General features: G+C 35.5%; 1 protein-coding gene across 1 annotated transcript in view; it reads right to left on the bottom strand.

Moving 5' to 3' along the window:
- LOC136030541 (uncharacterized) overlaps positions 1–23,367 on the bottom strand; it is a 168,132-nt gene that overhangs the window by 108,425 nt on the left and 36,340 nt on the right. The window contains exons 5-6 of the mRNA XM_065709591.1: positions 1,139–1,309; positions 311–478 (exon numbers count right to left, since the gene is read on the bottom strand). Of these exons, the coding sequence (XP_065565663.1) occupies positions 311–478; positions 1,139–1,309 (339 nt within the window). The remainder of the gene's footprint in view (positions 1–310; positions 479–1,138; positions 1,310–23,367) is intronic.

The following is a 23,367-nucleotide window of genomic DNA, read 5'->3' as shown; positions in this document are numbered from 1 at the left end:
CAAACACAAGAAAAGCCAATAAGTGGTCACTAAACTACTAAAATAGGACAATGGTGAAAAAAAATTAGGTGATAAAGATGACGGCGTTTTCACAAGTTAAAACGACTGCCTTACCTTGGTTATGAAAAGCAGCACTTTCTCCAGACGCAAAGTGACTCACGCGCAGTGGTTGCAGTTCTGTGCATATCAAATTTCCTGTCCTGTGCTATTTCTTTTCCTTACTGTTGAAATTTCCTTTATAAATAAATTTTTAGTCAAAGGGCCTCTCTAGTTTTTTAAATAAGTTAATTTGGGAAAAAGCTGATCTTACCTAAGGTGCAACCAACCCTTGGTGCAGTTCCAGATCTGACATATTCCTGACACCTTGCATTGTATTTTGAATAAACCGGGTCGCGGTTAGAAACCCGTATTGGGAAGCATTCAGGATGAAATTCATTGAAGTTCACGTTACAGCATCGCAGCCTCTGTCCAAGATAACCTGCAAAAAAATTAACCCTCTATAGTTTTTAGGCGTAGCACCTTTCACCTAACCATCATAAGACTTCCACTGAGTTCAACTCCTCCCAATTCAACTAATCAATTCGTTTAGAAGTTTAAGTTTCTCTTTTCACTTTAACCTGGCACTCGAGCTGTTCGATCTGTGTTGAATTTATCAGTAATAACGATATCTGGGAGTTCAGTTGCCCATTTTAAAAAGATGAGAAGGATAAGCTAAAGTATGTTCTATCTCGATGTCCGAGTTTGTACGAGATTAGTGAGCATGGCCGCGGCCATTCAAAATGCAGGATTTGTCACACTTTTTGAATAAATTATATATGCAATTTATCCTATTAAATGGAGTTCATCTGATTAGTTTAACCCACTTTACTATGATAACCAGGAGTTTATAAATATTTGGAGCGTTCTCCGACTTGAGGTTTGAATTTTTAAGACACTGAAAATTTAAGTAGGAACATAGTTGAGGTCAATCAAAAGACGATATGTAACACTTTGGGTCAAAATAATGTATGTAATCCATCACACTGAATGGAATATGTTCATCTGATTGAATCAATCCCCTATCCTGGGATGACGAGAAGCTAATTGATAAATTGGAGAATTCTCATATTAGAACATAACATTCTGGCTAAAAACATACCTGCCATTTGTGGAGTATGTGATATGTCATGATAGATCAAGTCTCCCCAAACTGCAATAGCTGCTGTTAAATGTTGATGTTGTGTGTCTACATCTTTATGAAAAAGTAGAGAAATATCGCGACCACTGGGCAAGAATTGACCATTACTAGCTTGTCGAGGCACACTAACACCTAAAAAAAAATCACCAATAAAATAAATGAACGAATTTTGGTGGTGCGATATAATACAGTGGTTTAGAATATTTCAACCCCAAATTTTTACTGATATACCCATGACTTATATTGGGTATATTCTAATGTAACGAAGAAACCAACGAAAAAACCTGTTTGTTCTCGTGTTCTACACAGCGTAAACTTGAGTGAGTGGCGCATAATCCACAAGTGCCAAAATTCCTTCCCCCTTGGAAATTAAAAATACAAAACTGAAATAAAATTCTCAAATTTGGAAAGCCTTTTTTAAGAAATATCCAGCAACGGTTTCTTAGCCTGGACGGAGGGGGGTGGGGGGGGGGTGAAGGGGACTGCCCCTCCCCATTTTTTCTAACATCTGACATTAAAATCCTTTTATTTTACATTTCTACACTCCTATGGTATACCTCTCCTCACCGCCCAGATTTCGAGGCCTAAAACCGCTACTAGTAATATCGTAACGCTGGCTCAGTGAATAGATTGATCTGAAGTTAATGATCTCAATTATATACATAAATTGTCCCGTCGGCGCGAATCAAAGCTGAGGCATGCTGCAAAATCGTATATTTCACACGGAAAATAAATATTAAAATACCAAGACAACAAAATAAAAAGTTTCTGAAAACCATAATTTTCTGAGATTTTTTTTGTTCTTTGGTCGTTTCAAAATTATGAATTTTAGAATTAGAATATTTTTATTTTAACACAAATATACATACAGTCTTAAGAAAAAAAAAGTGCCCATGCCTAGTGATAAACACAACCAATTAAACAATACTAAAACTAAAGCAGCCTAAAACTAACGTGTCAAACATAAACACATACAAACGCTAAAACACTGCAAAAGAATTTGAACTGCCCCCTCCCCGGATTTGACTTTCAGATAATTTCTAAGCAACCTCTGAAACAAACATTTTTAAAAACTTCTAATACAGCATCATATTTTTTATCAGTGTTGGCACGTTAAATAATGAAAAAAAATAAGCCGAACTAATTAATTAAATCTGACAGAGATTTTCGCCCGTAAAAATTTAAACATTAATAATGTGTTGATTGCCAAGGACAACAATACCTTCAAAAAAGCGAAAATATCATAAGCCCTTTAGTACCTTATGTTTTCATCTTAATTTTGTAATTTTTCAACTACGTTTTTTTTTATTTATTTATTTAGTATATATATATATATATATATATATATATATATATATATATATATATATATATATATATATATATATATATATATAGTATATATATTTAGTATATATATGATATATATATATATATATATATATATATATATATATATATATATATATATATATATATATATATATATATATATATATATAGCGGATTCAAACAATCAGATCTCGTTTCCAATGTTCTTGTCACTTTAAGTATATTTATCTATTCGCTTATAAGAGTGGAAACTGGCGCTGTCGATAAAAAAAAAACATTAACGCCATCTAGCGTTGTACGACATTTGGCATTTTTCAAGCTTTGCAATCGTTTTTCTACCAGAAACTGATTTAAGCACTAGACTAATCTCACCAGCTACACAAATAAAATTTATTATCCTTATTATTTCACTGAAAAGAATGCCAAGTGTCGCCAAACTTTAGATGGTGTCAAAGATGTTTTGTTGAAACTAGCGCCAGTTCCCACTCTTACAAGTTTTGCGAAGACCCATAGTCTTTGCTCTTAACTAAAGGAAATGTTAGTAAGCTAAAAAATACAGGAGTTTTATAAATAACTCAAGACTATAGCATTTCCTATAATTCTCTTCCTTTAACTAACCTAAAATAAAGGTCTTATTCTTAGGGCACCTTTTAAATTTAATCAAAGCCAGTACTTGGTTACGATGGTGAATAATTAAACGGATCTTTTACAAAAGTTTGCCTCTATGAAAGACCAGCTATATCAGTGCTCAACCAGTAGATGTACTTAACATCAAGTGCCTCTTAGAGGACCGAAAATGAAAGTCATTTTAGGTCAGAAGATCCTTCGAGGCTGGCAACTACACAGAAGAAGAAGAAGAAGAAGAAGAAGAAGAAGAAATGGGAAAGCGGAGAAAATCAGATTTTCACGCTTGCACTGGGTAGGCTATTATCTTCTACTATCACTGTCAGTAATAGTTAAAAGGGTCTTTTAAAGAAGACGTTAATTTTGTCGTATCTTGGATACATAAAAAAAAACAAAAAAAAACAAAAAAAAAAAAAAAAAAAAAAAAAAAAAAAAAAAAAAAAAAAAAAAAAAAAAAAAAAAAAAAAAAACACCTTCCTTGTACAGCTTTAGGAGTTTACTCAGAAGCGCTAGATGGCATTAGTTCTTTTTTTTCTCAGAAACAACTCGAGTTTCACTCCGTCAATTTCCTACATATTTTTTTATTATTTTGAAAGTAATTTACAAACTATTGCACAGGGGCGAAATATCCGTTTAATTGTTTTGCTCCTTCAACTTCATACCGTTCATCCGTTTGTCGGTTCCAGGTTTATTTCAAATTCGTCCGTTTGTCGGTTCCAGGTTCATTTCTTTGTATTTCTGAATTATATGCAATTTATTTCTGAATTATGCCCAATTTTTGTTTTCAATTATGAGTTACTGTTAATGAGCTAATGTTTATTGCTTATGAGTTATTGTTTATGAGTTATTGTTCATGAGTCACTGTTGATGAGTTAAGTGTTTATTGCTTATGAGTTATTTTTCATGAGTTAGTGCTTAAAGTTTATGAGCTAGAGTGAGTGTGCATCCCCCGTCTTTACAAGCCTAGAAGCATTTGGGGGGGGGGAGTCAGTGCCTTTTATTTGTGGTACGATTTTTGTTCTGTTTTTCTTGGCGAAGAATATATCTTACTTGTTTTTTAATCAGTGAATCAATTGGGAATCAGAGTCACTCAATTATAAATTAGTTTATGCAGTAAGAGGAAATGGAAATACATGTTTTAGTTTTCAAAATGCATAGCGTCCTAGTTACTCAAGTAAACCAGCGTTATCAATATCACCAGTCATTCCTGTTTAGCGTATTGCCCAAAGCAGTGGCACCATCAGCTCTAGCATCGAATTCTCAATTTAAGACTGGAAAATCACTTTTTTCCTCTGCTATCAAGATTTATAGGACGTAGTTTATTCCGATGCGCCCTAATTTTAGGGGGTCTGAATATACCTCGACAAAGGGAATAAGAAAAATATTCATAGTTTAAGGGCAGCCAGAGGACCTTGCTCAAGAAAATTTTGACAGCACACATTTAAAGCCATAGACCATACCGTATTCCATGAAAGGCTGGAATGGAATACAAGTAATTGAACCAAAGTTTGGGACAAATCATAGACCTTAGGATTACCCAAGGACCCCAAGTAAATTTTAAAGTAGCACATGGAAACCCCAAAATTATATTTTGGTCGGGGTTAATTTTTTCAAAAATATCTCTGCCTAGAATTTTTCTTTCCTCTTTTAACATCAAATATTAAAATAAAAAATTGATAAGGAACCACAAAAAACATGAAAAAGTTAATGCTTAAAAAGTTAAGTAAGATCGTTTACGTAGCTACGTAAGCAAAAGCTATGCAAATGAAATAAATAACCTCAAAAGTTAGTTATGTTGTAGTTCCAAAAGTATTGAGGTAGAAAAGTCAGCATATTGACTATTTTTTAGCTAGGTCTATAGTCCATAAGATATAGACTAGGCTATATATTCAAAGTATGAAAGGATTGATTTCTCTTTGCTTCCAAAAAACATTGAAGACCAAATTTATGACCAAGAATGACATTTCAAATATTTTATGAGCTTTCTCTATTCACTCTTCGCATGCCTGCTAAATAATTTGATAATTTTTGGGACTCTATTCAGTGGATTGAAATCCTTTTTATGGGACCGTTTTGCTTTCTGGTGGTCGGGTGGGTGGTTCATAAGATCGTTTTTTTTCTGGTGAGACTTCCTGAACCGACTATTTTCTGTTAACGACATTTGAAGAGGGGTGCCAATTGGGGAGGAGTAGCAATCCCCCTGAAAATATTTTTCCCTACCCCTAGATTTTGAAAATACCTTTTTGTTGTTTTTTTTTTCATTGAAAAACACCATTTTTAGGATGCTCATTGAAATAAACGGAAAACAACAAAATCGTCTCCGCAATATTTTGAAAATAAATCCTCCCCCTCCCTTCTGCATTTTCTGGATTGACACTACTGCATTTAAATCAAAACTTATAGATGCACCATAGATGTGAACAAGGGCATATCCTTCATTTTTTCAGGGGGGGGGGTACAAAAACCTTTAAGATCGCATCTAAATGTATGTATATGCATTTTTGTTCCGTTTTTATGACTCAGGCGGATATTCCGGGGGGGATCAAACCCGATAACTCCCTCCCTGAATACGGCCTTGCCTATGAATAACGATTTACTTTCTAATTTATTCCATGATTTATGTGAATCATTCATCCATACTGGTTTGTATTTATGACAGATTCCTAACCAGAAACGTATCAGGAATGTAAACGTATCAGAAACGTATAGAAATGTGCATATCATATGAAATATATTAGAAGTTGTAGGCAAAATTTCAAGACTTCAGGGGGAGGGTAAGCTCAAAGCCCCCATTCTGCGTGGGTATCTTTTTTTAACTTTTTTTTTTAACTTTCTCTTATGGCTCATATTCCAAGCACGCTCATTTAACTGCGTCACTATTGAAAAACATTAGGAATGGTGTTTTTTGTTTAGCTTAGGGCTTTTAAGTCAAGATTACCACCCGGAAATTATTACGGTGAAATGGAATAATTTTCACCGGAAGACTCAATAAAGGCTCACTACTGTTGAAAAGCTCACTAAAAGTATTTTGGGTCTTGTCACCAGGGCCGTATCCAGAATTTTTTTCGGGGGGTGTTTTGCAAAAGAATTTTTCGGGGGGGGGGGGGGGGGGTTTACAAAAAACTTTAAAAAACACGCCAAAAGTTTATTTATGTTCATTTTTCTTGAGTTTTTATAAGTCAGATAAACATTTTTTTTTTTGGTGGGGGGGGGGTCAAACCCCCTAACACCTCCTGGATGAGGCCTTACTTGTCACATTAATGTGATTTTTTTTTTAAAGCCCTTAGTTCCCATTCATGTGATTCTTTTTTAACGCAAGATGACTCACGGATAGCGGATGTCGGAAAATCGCAAAATGTTCACCAAGAACCGGTTCACTACAGCCATTGAACCACAAAAAACGTTGGAGGACATTTAAACTGGTAAAAACAAAAAGGTAAAGGATACGGCATTAGACTTTACACTCCGTACCGGCGGTGCTGATCTCCGTTTCTTGGCCCTTCAGCCAGGAAGTGCAATGGGGGGTTGGGGGCCAGCCATCCTGTGCCTGTCATTTAAACTGCATTACATAGGAATAGGTTAAATGTGAAAACATGAAAAAAACAAGTATTTTTCAGCTGAAAGTAAAGAACAACATTAAAACTCAAACCGAGCAGAAACTGTTCAGTATATGAAAGGGTTGCCCCTCCTCAATACCTTGCTCTTCACACCGAAGTTTTTAGTACTTTTAAAATAGCTTCCTATTCCAATTAAACGGCCCTTGTATTTCAAGAGTCGTTCTTATAAAATGGGAAAAAAAGTCAAACTTTAGCGCTAAGAGCAAGGTGTTGAGGAGCGGGGAAACTCCATCATATGCAGAATAATTTCTGCGCGTTTTGAGTTTTAATGCTGCTCATAACTTTCAGCTGAAAAAAACCTGTTTTTTTTTTCTAATCGTTTTTCAAATAATGTCAGTAAATCTATATTTCGTCCTCCATGAAAAATTCCTTCCCCTCACGGGAAACTTCTCCATAGAAACTTTTTCCATGTAAAATACATCACCCGTCGTAAAATTGCTTCCAGACAATTCCATCCTCACTGAAATCCTCCCCCCCCCCTCCGTAGAATTTCTTGCAGAAGATTCAGCCTAGAAAAATTCTCCTTAGCAAACTTTCATTTGAAAAAGAGTTTAAGTTCTCATTTTTTTTCCAATCAATCTGGACCCCCCCCCCTTTCGTGGAAATTATTCATTGAAAAAAAAGGGAAAACAACAAAATCGTCTCAGCAAGATCTTGAAAATAAATCCCCCCCTCTGTATTTTCTGGATTAGCATCACTGTATTTTAACTAAAACTTGCAGATGCACCAAAGATATGAACAAGGGCGTATGCCTAATTTTTTCAGGAGGGGAGAGGGAACAAAAATCTCTAAGACGCACCAAAAATTTATTTATACGCGTTTTTGTTCCGTTTTTATGACTCAGGCGAAAATTCCAGGGGAGGAGTCTAAACCTATAACTCCCTCCCTGAGTAAGGCCTTGGCTGTGAATAATGATTTCTAATTTATTCCATGATTTATGTGAATCATTCATCTATACTGGTTTGTGTTTATGACAGATTTCTAACCAGAAACTTATCAGAAATGGGAACATATCAGAAACGCACTGAAATGTGCAGATCAAATGAAATATATTAGAAGTCGTAGGCAAAATTTCGAGACTTCGGGGGGGGGGGCAAGCTCAAAGCCCCCATTCTGCGCGAGTTTCTACTTTTGGCAGATATTTATAATACTTTTTGTCTAATAGCGGTTAAAAAAGTTTTTTTTTAACTTTCTCTTATGGCTCATATTCCAAGCACGCTCATTTAATTGCATCATTATTGAAAAACATTAGGATTGGTGTTTTTTGTTTAGCTTAGGGCTTTTAAGTCAAGGTTACCACCCGGAAATTATTCCGGTGAAATGGAATAATTTTCAGCGGAAGGCTCAATATAGGCTCACTACTGTTGAAAAGCTCACTAAAAGTATTTTGTATCTTGTCAACATGGCCTTATCCAGGATTTTTTGTGGGAATGTCTAACAAAAAAAAATTTAGGGAGGGAGGGGGAGGTTACAAAAACTTTAAAAAAGCATAAAAAATGTATTTATATTGATTTTTCTTGCGTTTTCACGAGTTGGATAAACATATTTTTTTTGGGGGGGGGTTCACCAAGAAACGGTTCACTACAGCCATTGAGCCGCAAAAAACGTTGGAGGATATTTAAACAGCATTGCATAGGAATAGGTTAAATCAAGGGCTAGAATCCAAGAAAAATATTCAAAGGGCCAGCCTATATTAGCCTAACCATGTCTGATTAAAATATAATTCGTATTTTCTATATTCAGTTCCCTGGAGGTATCTCCCCAGACCTTGAAAATTAATTTCTGAGATTAAAAGGACATGACCCTCATTTTCTTAGCCAAATATTAATGGAAAACTTCTGAAAAATATGGTTAGTTTCTCAGTTACATGCAATTTATGGTTCTAAAAGCTTTTGAATTCACATTAACAAATGTGATTTTCAATGGCTCGGTAAAAATATTTCAATGCAGCCTCAGAACCGTTGTGACGCATAAACTTGCAACAAAAAACGGAGTGAATTTGACACATCACACAAAAACAGGCGTCTCCAGGATTTTTTTTTGGGGGGGGGGGGTGTTTTACAGAAGAATTTTTTTCGAGGGGGAAGGATGTTACAAAAATCTTTAAAAAAACGCCCCAAAATTCATTTATATTCGTTTTTCTTACGTTTTTACAAGTCGGAAAAACATTTCAGGGGGGATCAAAACCCCTAATCCCCCTACCCTTAGATGAGGCCCTGCTTGTCAAATAATATGATTTTTGTAACGCCCTTAGTTCCCATTTATGAGATTATTTTAACGCAAGATAACTAGCCCGGCTATGCCTGATTAAAATATAATCCTTATCTTCTATATTCAATTCCCTGGAGGTATCTCGCCAGCCATTGAAGATTAATTTCTGGGTTCTAAAAGCTTGGAAATGAGAATAACAGATGTGATTTTCAATCCAGAAATTTGACACATCACGCAAAAATGGGCGTCTTTGCGTGAAACCGCATCAGTGGGAACGAAGACGCTAGTCGACGCCGCGTTTACGAGTATACATCTTCAACTTTTGGAAATTAAAAATAACGAAATTCTTAAGTTTTTGGCAAAAATTGTTCCTCCATGAGCAGCACCATTTCAAAAGTGACCATATTCACCAACATAACAGGATAACGTCAAAGCAACAAAAATGAATGAACATGATTCTAAATATAATTGTTTTAGGGGAAGAAAAAAATAACATTAAAACCTAACAAACAAGCTTGAGTTTCTATTTTTAACTTTAATTTAAAATAATAATATAGTTATAAATAATAAGTTCTAAATATGCCCTTCCTCCCCAATAATCCAAACCAATAATTCTAGTGCACGTGTATATATATATATATATATATATATATATATATATATATATATATATATATATATATATATATATATATATATATATATATATATATATATATATATATATATATATATATATATATATATATATATATATATATATATATATATATATATATACTAGCTGTTGGGGTGGCGCTTCGCGCCACCCCAACACCTAGTTGGTGGGGGCGCTTCGCGCCCCCCCCAAGCCCCCCCGCGCGCGTAAGTCGTTACGTGCCATATTAGTTACGCGCCATTGTAGTTGTGTCCCTATGTCCCACCTTCGAATATAGATATATATATATATATATATATATATATATATATATATATATATATATATATATATATATATATATATATGTTTTTAACTACGTAAAACTTGCGAATATACAACATTCTTTGCTGTCCCATTGTCTGTGCATATAAATAGATTGTCAGGTTTACCGACTCTTGAACATGCAACATATAATGGTCCATAGGAAAACAATCCGTATTCAGATCTATACCTCATGATTCTAATGATTGCCCTTGAGCTTTGTTGATGGTGATTGCTAATCGACCATTCCCTGAGTCGCCATCGTCATTTATATATCCCCTTGTGCACCCCGGCGTCCCCTTTGTAGTTATGTCCCTGTGTCCCGGTCGTCGTCATTTATACTCCCTGTGCCCCGGTGCTTTGTTGATTGCTAATCGAACATTCCTTTTGTCCCGGTCGCTTTCTCTTTGAGTGTCGTCATTTATTTAGATTGTCAGGTTTACCGACTCTTGAACATGCAACATATAATTGTCCATGGGAAAAACAATCCATATTCAGATCTATACCTCATGATTCTAATGATTGCCCTTGAGCTTTGTTGATGGTGATTGCTAATTGAACATTCCCTGTGTCCCGGTCGTCATTTATATTCCCAGTATCCCGGTCGTCATTTGTGTCCCAGTGTTCCCCTTTTAGTTTTTTTTTATTGGTTTTGACCTTTTTTTAGGTTTTGTAGTTTTTTTCTTTTTTCTTTTTAGTTTTTTTTTGAAGTTTTTATCTTTTTAGTTTTTTTATTTTTATTTATATTTTTTTAGTGTTCTTTTTCTCCTTTATTTTTCAGTTTTCTTCCTTTTTTAGTTTTTTTTTCTTTTTTAGTTCTTTTAGTTTTTACCTCTTTTAGTTTTTTTTAGTTTTTTAGATGAAAATTTTTTTTAGTTTTTTTCTTTTTAGTTTTTTATTGGTTTTTACCTTCTTTTTTTTTTTAGCTTTTTTAGTTTTTTTTTCGTTTTTTCTTTTTACTTTTTTTTTAGTTTTTATCTTTTTTATTTTTTTTTATTTTTATTCTTAATTTTATTAGTTTTCTTTTTCTCTTCTATTTTTCAGTTTTTCCCTTTTTTTTAAGTTTTTTTTTTAGTTTTTAGTTTTTTTAGTTTTTTAGTTTTTTCAGTTTTTTTTTTAGTTTTTAGTTTTTTACCTTTTTTAGCCTAACCAGGATTTGAACCTGGGACCTTCATTCTCTGTTCTGACACCCTCTCTCACCGAGTGACTACTCCAGCATGTTCATTTTGGTGTTTTAAATGGTATATTATTAACCAAATTAATGTGTTTTACAGTATACTAAGCATCGTCAAAGCAAAAATGACGGCAACTAATTTCATGACGTCAGCCGAAACATGACGTCACCTGATCCACAGATCCACAGATCCACAGACAACTTATTTTTATATATATAGATATATATATATATATATATATATATATATATATATATATATATATATATATATATATATATATATATATATATATATATATATAAATATCTATATATATATATATATATATATATATATATATATATATATATATATATATAAATAAGTTGTCTGTGTGTGTGTGTGTGTCGAGTGACGTCATGTTTGTGTCGACTGACGTCATGTTTGTCGACTGATGAAATTACAGACCGGGACATCAGGACACAAATGACGACTGGGACACTGGGACATAGGGAATATAAATGACGACCGGGACACTCAAAGAGAAAGCGACCGGGACACAAGGAATGTTCGGTTAACAATCACCATCAACAAAGCACCGGGACACAAACGAAGACCGGGACACAGGGAATATAAATGACGACCAGGACACTCAAAGAGAAATTACAGACCGGGACACCGGGACACAAATGACGACCGGGACAAAAATGACGACCGGGACACCGGGACACAGGGAATATAAATGACGACCGCGACACTCAAAGAGAAATTACAGACTAGGACACCGGGACACAAATGACGACCGGGACACAGGGAAACAACTACAACGGGGACGCCGGGGGGCACAGGGGGATATATAAACGACGACGGGGACACAGGGAATGTTCGATTATCAATCACCATCAACAAAGCTCAAGGGCAATCATTAGAATAATGAGGTATAGATCTATATATATATATATATATACTAGCTGTTGGGGTGGCGCTTCGCGCCACCCCAACACCTAGTTGGTGGGGGCGCTTCGCGCCCCCCAAGCCCCCCCGCGCGCGTAAGTCGTTACGCGCCATATTAGTTACGCGCCATTGTAGTTGTGTCCCTATGTCCCACCTTCGAATATATATATATATATATATATATATATATATATATATATATATATATATATATATATATATATATATATATATATATATATATATATATATATATATGTTTTTAACTACGTAAAACTTGCGAATATACAACATTCTTTGCTGTCCCATTGTCTGTGCATATAAATAGATTGTCAGGTTTACCGACTCTTGAACATGCAACATATAATGGTCCATGGGAAAACAATCCGTATTCAGATCTATACCTCATGATTCTAATGATTGCCCTTGAGCTTTGTTGATGGTGATTGCTAATCGACCATTCCCTGAGTCGCCATCGTCATTTATATATCCCCCTGTGCACCCCGGCGTCCCCTTTGTAGTTATGTCCCTGTGTCCCGGTCGTCATTTATATTCCCTGTGTCCCGGTCGTCATTTGTGTCCCGGTGTTCCAGTCTGTGATTTCTCTTTGAGTGTCCCGGGCGTCATTTATATTCCTTGTGTCCCGGTGTCCCGGTCGTCATTTATATCCCCCTGTGCCCCCCGGCGTCCCCATTGTAGTTGTGTCCCTGTGTCCCGGTCGTCATTTATATTCCCTGTGTCCCGGTCGTCATTTGTATCCCGGTGTCCCGGTCTGTATATACATTCGTTTTTTAGTTTTGTTTTTCTCCTTTATTTTTTTCCTTTTTTCTTTTTTTTCTTTTTTAGTTTATTTAGATTTTTAGATTTTTTAGTTTTTTTATTAGTTTTTAGTTTTTTTGTAGTTTTTACCATTTTTTTAGTTTTTTTAGTTTTTTTTTTTACTTATGTCCTGGTCGTCATTTATACTCCCTGTGTCCCGGTCGTCATTTGTGTCTCGGTGCTTTGTTGATTGCTAATTTATATTATATTTATATTTATATTTTTTATATTTATTAATATTTTTTTAGTTTTCTTTTTCTCTTATTTTTCAGTTTTTTCCTTTTTTTTAGTTTTTTCTTTTTTAGTTTTTAGTTTTTTTTTTGTTTTTTACCTTTTTTTAGTTTTTTTAGTTTTTTAGCTTTTTTAGTTTTTTTATTAGTTTTTAGTTTTTTTTTAGTTTTTTACCTTTTTTAGTTTTTTTTAGTTTTTTAGCTTTTTTAGTTTTTTTTCTTTTTAGTTTTTTTTGTAGTTTTTACCTTTTTTAGTTTTTTTTCTTCTTTTGTATTAGTGTGAAATAATTCAGACGTCAAATGCGGACAAACACGACGTCACTCGACAGACAGACAGACAGACATAACCCACAAACAGCTTATTTTTATATATATTTATTCATATTTTTTTAGTTTTCTTTTTCTCTTTTATTTTTCAGTTTTTTCCTTTTTTTAGTTTTTTTCTTTTTTAGTTTTTAGTTTTTTTTAGTTTTTTACCTTTTTTTAGTTTTTTTTTAGTTTTTTTATTTTTTTAGCTTTTTTAGTTTTTTTATTAGTTTTTATTTCTTTTGTAGTTTTTGCCTTTTTTTATTTTTTTCAGTTTTTTTTTAGTTATTAGATTTTTACCTTTTTTTAGTTTTTTTTAGTTTTTTAGCTTTTTTAGTTTTTTTTTCTTTTTAGTTTTTTTTGTAGTTTTTACCTTTTTTAGTTTTTTTCTTCTTTTGTATTAGTGTGAAATAATTCAGACGTCATATGCGAACAAACATGACGTCACCTGATCCACAGATCCACACACAGACAACGAAAATGCCTCCAGTGGCCCTTTTAAAACATTAAATAAACAAAAAACAAGATTTTTCAACTGAAATCTAAGAGCAACATTAAAACTGAAACCGAGCAGAAACTATTCAGTATATGAAAGGGTTGCCCCCTCCTCAATACCTTCCTCTTCATACTAAGTTTTTATTACTTTTAGAAAAGCTTCCAATTCTAATTAAACTGTCCTTGTGTTTCAGGAGTTGTTCTTATAAAATTGGGAAAAACAATCAAGCTTTAGCGCAAAGAGCAAGGTGTTTAGGAGCAGGGCAACCCCATCATGTACGGAATAATTTCTGCTCGTTTCGAGTTTTAATGTTGCTCATTACTTTCAGTTGAAAAAACTTGTTTTTTTTTGTTTCTAATCCTTTTTCAAATAATGTCGGTAAATCTAGTTCATCCTTCATGAAAAATCCCCTCCCTTCAAGGGAAACTCCTCCATGGAAAGTTCTTCCCCTGTAAAATGCACCACCTCCCGTGAAATTCCTTCCTGACAACCCGATCCTCACTGAAAGACCCCCACCCCCTCCGCAGAATTTCTTGTGGAAGATTCAGCCTGGAAAATTCTCCTTGGCAAACTTTTATCTGAAAAAGAGCTTCAGTTTTAAGCCTTTTTTCATTTAATCTGGACCCCCTCCCTCTTTCGTGGACATTTGTTCCTAGAAATCCAAACACGCTGAAAATTCCCCCGGAACATCTCCACGTGCAAAAGTGAACAGAGGAAGTATAACAAATAAAAAAGAATTTCGCACAGGGATTCTGTCGAATCCCCCCCAATGTAAAATTTTCCCTGGAAAGTTTATCCCTGAAATTTCCCTCCACACGGAAAATTATCCTCATGGAAACGCATCCCAAGCACAAAATCTCTCCCACCAAAACATTTGTATACTTCCCAATAAGAAATACCCTACGTAAACAATGGGCAAACTTTATAACTTAAAGACCTATGCCAGGGGAAGGAGAGAGGTGTTGTTATCTCCAATGGCATAGTTTTGGGACTTTTCAACTTTTTTAAATTTGGATTATACAATTTTGGGGGAAAAGGGTTAGGGAGGGGGGCTAGTTGCCCTCCAATCTTTTTGGTCACTTAAAAAGGACACAATAACTTTTAATTTCTGTTCAAATGAGCCCTCTCTCAATATTCTAGGAACGCTGGTTCAATACAATCACGATGAAAAACGCATCTGTCATCTCCCTTCCGACAAAAATACATATTCCACATTTTTGCAGATAGGAACTTGAAATCTTTACAGTAGGGTTCTCAGATACGCTGAGCCTGAAGGTGTAATTTTCATTAAGATTATTTGACTTCTAGGGTGTGTTTCCCTTTTTTTTAGAAAATCAGGCAAGTTTTATCAGGCTCGTAGTCTTATATGGGTAACACCAAGCTTAATGAATTTTATACATTTAGAATCAGCATACTGATGCAATCCTTTTGATATGTTTAATGATATCAAAGTTTCGTTTTTTAGGTTACTCAGTTTAGGTTACTAATCAGCCGTGTTGATCCTAATTTGCAGTTCGTTACCACGAAATTTTCGAAAAGGCAGTAAAAACAAAATCTGATCGTTCAAATTGATTACCTGAAAATCTACACAACCATATATTTCTCAAAAATTATGAAAAATTGGAAATTCAACTTTTAATGAAAAACACATCTGTATCTAGTTACGCAATCTTTTGTGATAGTGGTTGCCAAACAAAAAAAAATGGGTGGTAAATCAGAAGAGAATAAGCTAAAAACAAATAACATCAAACAGCTGAAGAAGGTGTAGCCTTTCTTTGAAGGTCTATGTGTTTTGGGAATCGACAGATTATTAAAGTTTGAAGTTTTGAAAACTAAAAGCAATGCTCAAATTAGTTTTCACGGTTCAATAAGACAACGCTGACGGAAATGTGGAGCCGCCCTAAATACCGTATAATTTTGAAATGAACATCAGAAAAAACTTAGAAAATGTCGATTTTCAGGTAAGATTAGAGCTAAGATGAGCCCAAGGGGGGGGGGGAAATTGCTTTGATGTCTTTTACATTTTATGGCCTCAATTTATTTTTTTAAAATATATTATGTTGTCATTTATAGTCGGCAAAACCGATATATTTAGCAGCTGAAAATAATATTTGGCCAGACGTCAGGGTTAATGCAATCGGTATTCAAATCTTCCTTCAATAATTTTGTTCATCCTCTTGATGCTATTTTATTACCTTAACAAGAGCTAAGAGCTCATATGACACTTATGACGAGGCCGGAAGAGCCAAGAGCCAAGAGCTCATATGGCATGAGCTCTATCAAAATTCTAGGAGTCAATAGATCAATTTAAAAGGAAAATCAGAGGCTTAATGCCGGTCGGGATTTAAAATAAGAGCTCTCAGACACGAGGTCCGTCTAAATATCAAAACTCATTAAGATCCGATAACCCACTCGTAAGTTAAAAATACCTCATTTTTTCTAATTTTACCTCTCCCTTCAGCCCCGCCCCAGATGGTCGAATCGGGGAAAACGACTTTATCAAGTCAACTTGTGCAAGTCCCTGACACGCCTACCAATTTTTATCGTCCTAGCACGTCCAAAAGCACCAAACTCGCCGAGGCACTGCCCCGCCAACTCCCCCAAAGAGAGTGGGTCCACTCCAGTTACGTCAATCACGTATCTACAACATTTTCTTATTCTACCCACCAAGTTTCATCCCGATCTTTCCACTCTAAGCGTTTTCCAAGACTTCCGTTTTCCCCCTCCAACTCCCCCCCAATGTCACCACATCCGGTTCGGATTTAAAATAAGAGCTCTGAGACATGAGTTCCTTCTAAATATCAAAATAAAAATACCTTACGAACAGTCATCCATTCTTATGTTAAAAATACCTCAATTTTTCTGATTTTTTGAATTAACACCCCCTCCAACTCCCCAAAGAGAGCAGATTCAGTACGGTTATATCAATCACGTATCTAGGACTTATGCTTATTGTTCCCACCAAGTTTCATCCCGATCTCTCCACTCTGAGAATTTTCCAAGATTTCCCCCCCCCCCAACTCCCGCAATGACACTGGATCCAGTCGGGATTTAAAATAAAAGATCTGAGTTACGAGGTCCTTCTAAATACGATATTTCATTAAAATCCAATCACTCCTTCGTAAGTTAAAAATACCTCACTTTTTTCCAATTTTTCAGAATTAACCCTCCCCCTAAATCCCCCAAAGAGAGCAAATCCGTCCCGGTTATTTCAATTACGTATCTAGGACTTGTGCTTATTTTTCCCACCAAGTTTCATCCCGATCCCTCTACTCTAAGCGTTTTCCAAGATTTTAGGTTTCAACCTCCAACTCCCCCAATGTCACCAGATCCGGTCGGAATTTAATTGAGAGCTCTGAGACACTATATCCTTCTAAATGTCAAATTTCTTTAAGATCCGATCACCCGTTCGTAAGTTAAAATACCTCATTTTTTTATTTTTTCCGAATTAACACCCCCCCCCCCAGATGGTCAAATCGGGGAAACAACTATTTCTGATTTTAATCTGATCTGGTCCCTGATACGCCTGCCAAATTTCATCGCCATAGCTTATCTGGAAGTGCCTAAACTAGCAAAACCGGGACCGACAGACCGACAGAATTTGCGATCGCTATATGTCACTTGGTAAATACTAAATGCCATAAAAATTTGTAAATTAACAACACAGAAGAAAATTTATCAAACCTCTGTTTTTTATGATAGCACCTTACATACAGCTGCCCATTAAAATTATGACCCTGTTCACGCTTCCCTGTCCCTAAAATTGGATTTCCTGAAGATTCAAAATTTGTTTCATGCCTAGATGGTGAACCTCAACTTATCTGTAATGTCGAACTTCAACACTATGGAGCTACCAAGTACCCTTGACAGTCAGACATTATCTTCAATGTGAAGCTATCAGGAGATTTAACAAACTTCATATTATGAGGTATTCACCTCTGTTCAGGCCTCTCTTGAGGCACACATCTCAATTCAATCAGACCCTCCTGCGCTGAAAAGCCATGTTTTCTTCTTCGTTCTACGAGTCAGTCACAATCCAGGTCGGTTATCCCTCTGTACAAGTCATTTAGGCGTACCGCGGAATTTGGACCACTACATTTCACAACCGCATCTAAATTCCTGCTGCCACTACTACAGAAGATCTAAAGTAGTATTTCTAACACAAGCTTTAGCACCAATTATGTACCTCTGCAATCTCTAAGTGAGGCACTTTATGCCGCCTCAATGACTGTTTTCTACAAGCATATCTGCGATGCTCTCTTCTACGATCTATAGCTACTTGTGTCACCATTTACCAAGACAATGCAACAGATGTGCAGAGACGTGGTGCGGTCAGTTTACCTGCAATAGGAGACACCCCCTACTGATTTCTTGACCAACTGTGTAAGGCACATCAACTCCAATTGGACTGGTTTTTCGAGGGAACTTTTCTCTGAAGACCAATCACTTGATTCTATTAAAGGAAGTTCAAAAGAAAGTTCGGTGGCAGTGCCACCGACAGTGACTTACAGTTATTAAAAAATAGATGGGTAAAATTAGAGATGTCCAGCAACAACTGTTTGGACTAAAAATTTTTGTTTGAGTTTTTAGGTGGTTCAATACATTTAATGCGAGATAAATAAAACGTAAGGATGTCAAATTCATATCTTCCAGGCTGTTAAACAAAAACTGGGGGGGACTTATAGATGTATTTAGCAGAATTTAATTAAATAATGACTTGATAACGCTTGACAATCACTCCCAATTTTTATAGCGTTTATTAAATAGTGTTTAAAATACAAATTCTACGCAAATTAGGCACAATATAAAGTTTATACCGTCAATAAAGTAAAAATTTACCCTGATAACCTTTAAGATTTATATGTAAGTGTTTCATAAGCAAAAACTTAGGCTTTGGTTTAAAGAGGGGAAATTCCAATAGATACTTTTTATAAAAAATATAGCTGCTATTTTGCTCTGATCTAGTTCGCTCTTGCTCCCTTCCATGAAGTTCCTACTTAAATTAAACAAAAAAAACAAGTTTTTTTAAATGAAAGTAAGGAGCGATATTGAAACTTAAAACGCACAGAAATTATTCCGTATATGAAAGGGGCTGTCCTCTCCTTAACGCCCCGCACTTTACGTAAAACTTTGACTCTTTCTCACAGTTCTACTTTTTAAAACAGTAAAAAACTTTGGTGTAAAGAGCGGGGCGTTGAAGAGGGAACAGCCCTTTTCATATACAGAATAATTTCTGTTTGTTTTAAATTTTAATGTCACTCCTTATTTTCAGTTAGAAAAACTTTTTTTTAATCCATAGAGTAACAGCAAAACTTTGAATCAAGACAGTGACATAAATACTAAAACGTTTTCAAGGATTTCACTTCACATTGGGATCAATAGAAATAATTTATAGTTACTTCTTCTTTTTTTTCTTTTTTTTTAGCTGATAAGGGCTTCCAGATGAGGAGGCAAATATTCTGTCAGTTTTAGCCTTTTTTTGCTGCCTTGATTCAATGTTTTACCTGTTACCCATTCTTTTGTATCCATTTATTTTTGCTTTGTGTTCCTACCCCCCTTAATGTTTTATCATGGCCTTTTCCAACAATATTTCGAGCACGTATTGCTTTTCCTTTGACCCGAGCTTGGCCGCTTATGGCCTCTGCCTGTTTTGGCCTGAGCTTTTTGTGCCCTATTCCCATAATACTTTCAGGACGTTTGCTTTTCGTTCGGCTTGAGCATAGCTACTTGTGGTTTCTGGTTGTTATAGCAAAGGCTTATTATGGCCCCTAACCACAATATTTCGAGGACTTCTTACTTTTCATTTGGCCTCACCTTGGCTGCTTATGGCTTCTGTTTGTTATGACCAAGGCTTGTGGTGTCTCCCGACAATATTTTTGGGACGTATTACTTTTCGTTTGGCCTCAGCTTGGCTGCTTACGGCTTCTGCTGGTAATGACTTGAGCTTATAATGGCCTCTCCCCACAATATTTCGAGGACGTATTTCTTTTCTTTCGGCCTAAGCTTAGCCACTTAAGTTTGTAATGTGCTTTTAACACATCAACACAACATCTGGGCTGTTTTTAACTCATCAACAAAGCCGTTTGTTCTGCTACATGATGCAGATCTAAATAAATTAAGAAAAGGAAAAAACATCGTCCTTGCCACCGGCATCTGGGCATCATAACAACTTTAGCTTATTATCAGTAATCTTATTTGAGAAGAACAGGAAATAATTGAAGATGTAACATATAATAGACAGCAATCTAGAAGAGAAACGTTACAGAAGTTTAATGAAGTGGCTGGATAAAATTGCATTCAATTAAATTTGCGTGTCATTTGGTGAAATTGCAATTAAATACATACGATTGTAAAAGTGTTGCCAACACTTTCCTACTGTAGGCTCTGCCAATAGTTAGCACACATGCTAATCTTTGAAGAGTAACAACTAGACAATATGAATCCCATGTACTATAGCGCCATATATTAACAGCGCAGGGTCGCAAAAAACAGACGGGACATTCTTGGATGATTTTAGTTTTAGTGTCAATCATCAGCTGGAAAAAGTTTTGAGGGGGTTTGCTCATGCGCGTACCAAGGATACTAGAAACGAGCCTGACTATTTAAATTGGTTAACTGGAAATTTACACAAATTACACCCAAAAAATTGAGTGCGAAACTTGCACACACAAAATTAGGAAAATCCGGAAACATAATTTTTAGTACAAAATACGTTCGATGCAGGTATGCAGTTTTAAAACTTAGTGTGCGTCAAGTTTGAAAACAAAACGTGTTGGATAAATCAGCAAAATATGAGCGAAAAAATATATCATCATGGTGCTCTGGAAAGTGTTGCTTTTCTGGTTGATTTAGCAAGAGACTAACACTGCCAGTAATTGGAAGTAAACCGGGTAAAGAGAAAAAACAGTGAAAACAGCATAAAGAAATGTTGGTTTGGATCGAGCATCTGTCAAATCTGCTCCTGATAGCTATAGTCAATTTTTGATATTAGTCTTTATTATTCGGGGTAATCCTCTACTTTTGTCAGGATAATTTAAATATTCCCCCGGATTGTAAAATTTTAACTGTTATGGCTACATAGAGGACTGAAAGCTGGAATAAAATTGAATTCGATATATTCTATTGAATATTTGGAACATTAACTTTAACTTTCATTTTAATCAAAATGAATTTTTGGCGAAAAACAAATTTATTTATGACAAAACATAAACTTATGGACTTTGAACTGAAGAGATGCTAAATAAGCAGCATCTGTCTAACTGTGTTTCGTTACAATAAAGGATTATAGTCAGGGAGAAGGCCCCCCTTCTATTCCGCAAAATCCATTTTTTTTTATTTCAGGGTAATTCTTATTCAAATTTTCAAATAAAGTTTGTTATTTTGTCATTACGCCCCTTAAAAATATGATAATATTAGCCCCCGCCCACCCCCAAAAAATTTTGTGCGTGAGTGGAAAAACACACGTGCTTCTGTTTTTGGATTTTTGGTGGAGCTGTTTGTGATTCAGAAATGATTGGAGATTAGTGTTCAAAACTTTTTTCTGATGTGAGGAATGTGAAATGGACGATATAAGTTCCTGACAGGTTTGAAATGTCAAATAGTTTTTCGAAAAATTGTTTTTATTCTAACCTAACAAATGATATGAAAAGGGGCAACAAAAGACTGTTTTACCTCCAAAAGTGAACCTCTTTGAAACCATATAAAGTATGAAAAATTGAACCTTTTCCTCAGGAACCTAAAATTGAGAATTTGAGTTTCTTTTTGCTTTCCAGAATATATTTATTGTAAAATCAATCTTGAAACCCCAAATCCGAATCTTTTGCTTTTTCTAAAAAATGTTCGATATTTTCCCTTTACAATCTAAATTGAAACAAATCTGAAATAAACTAAACAAAGTGGAATAAATGTAAACTAATCTGAACAGGAGAGAGGGTCCATAAATCCAGGTCATCAAGATACAAGGCCCCACCCATGAGGAAGGGGGTTAGGGGGTTTTGAACCCTTCTCAGCGAGACAAGATCAACGAAACAAAAATGAATATAAAAAAGTTTTTAATGCTTTTTTATATTTTTTTTACCCTCGAAAAAAAAACAGCTTTGTGGGACTCGACCAACGAAAAGTAGCAGTTAATATCCTAAGTATGCTTCTGCGGAATCTAGGATCAATTCGACCTCTGAGGGGCAAGAAGAAAAGGGGCCGTAATTTTTTTTGTTGGAAGACATTTTCCCGAAGATGCCGTCTCAGTGAAACTTGGTGAGGAGTAAGAGCTGCTTGGTGAGGAGGAGAACCATGATTGGAAGCAAGTGGTGGGAAAACTCTCTTCATTGGCACATCAACCAGATAGGGACATTCAATGCAAGCTAAACATAGTGGGACGTAATAGCTATGCAAGAAATTGTGCTAATCTTGAGTCTGCTCCTGAACTGACCTCTGCAGAAAAATTATATGGCTTTCAATCACTCCTGTCAATAGTCTAATCACAATATGGACTAGTGGAATGCAACTAAACATAGCCAACGACCATAGTGGTGGTTTTGTGCGTTAGTACTCATGCTGACCTGTAAAAGGGAAGGGCTACATTTTTGTCATCAGAAGGGCTTGTCGATCTCAATTCAGGTGCCTGGGATTGGCAGCAAGTGTTTTAGTAGTACTTTTAGGAGATTTGAGTCATTACTGCTACTGTCGCTAATACTAAAAACCGTCTGAAGCACCAAATCAAATGTGACCAACACAACTGCGCAAGCTTTTTCTTGGCACCAAAGCATCACTCTTTACTCCTACCCATGAAGTTCAAATTTCCTTTAAATTCTTTCTTGTGACCTCTTTTCACCTCAACCGCGAACTACCTGTTTTTAATTTGACCCCCGATAAGTGGAAAAAGTACAATCATTGGCAATCTGTCATCCTACATCCATAAAACATGAACTTAAAATGTGACGTAGCGATCTTAATCTTCCTTTCCTTAGAGCCTTAAGTGGCGATAAGTTACTTCCAGAAGCATAGATCTTTAAGGCTGTGCTTAACTTTTCGGTTAGGGTGAATATTCACATTTGTAAACCGACTACATCACAGACAGCCCACGGTCATGGAATGTCCAGGCCGTCACACAGGGAATCATAAGAGTTACTTTTTGAATAGAGAGATTAGCAAAAGCTATCGTGCAATGCTTCCGTTCCTTCGTGCACATAAAAGTCTTGATTTTTTTCTTGATTTATATAAATTCGTAGCCAACGTGAAACAGAACATTTGTTCCCACCACAGCTTAGATACCAATACAGTTATGAAAACTCGATTTATTTTTGGGACACAGTGCGCGGTAGCGATGCTAGCGGCTGGAGACAGGAAACTGGCAGCACAGCTTAGATACTAATATTGGTATCTAAGCTGTGTATGCAACAAAACAAAATTGCGTATGTTGGTATCTAAGCTGCGGTTCCCTCTTTGTTTTTTTGTAAAACATAGCTGCACCTGTTACTTCTTAAC

The sequence above is a fragment of the Artemia franciscana genome, chromosome 8 (assembly GCF_032884065.1).
Source record: "Artemia franciscana chromosome 8, ASM3288406v1, whole genome shotgun sequence".
Lineage (NCBI taxonomy): Eukaryota > Metazoa > Arthropoda > Branchiopoda > Anostraca > Artemiidae > Artemia > Artemia franciscana.
This window is presented reverse-complemented; position numbering and strand designations above follow the sequence as displayed.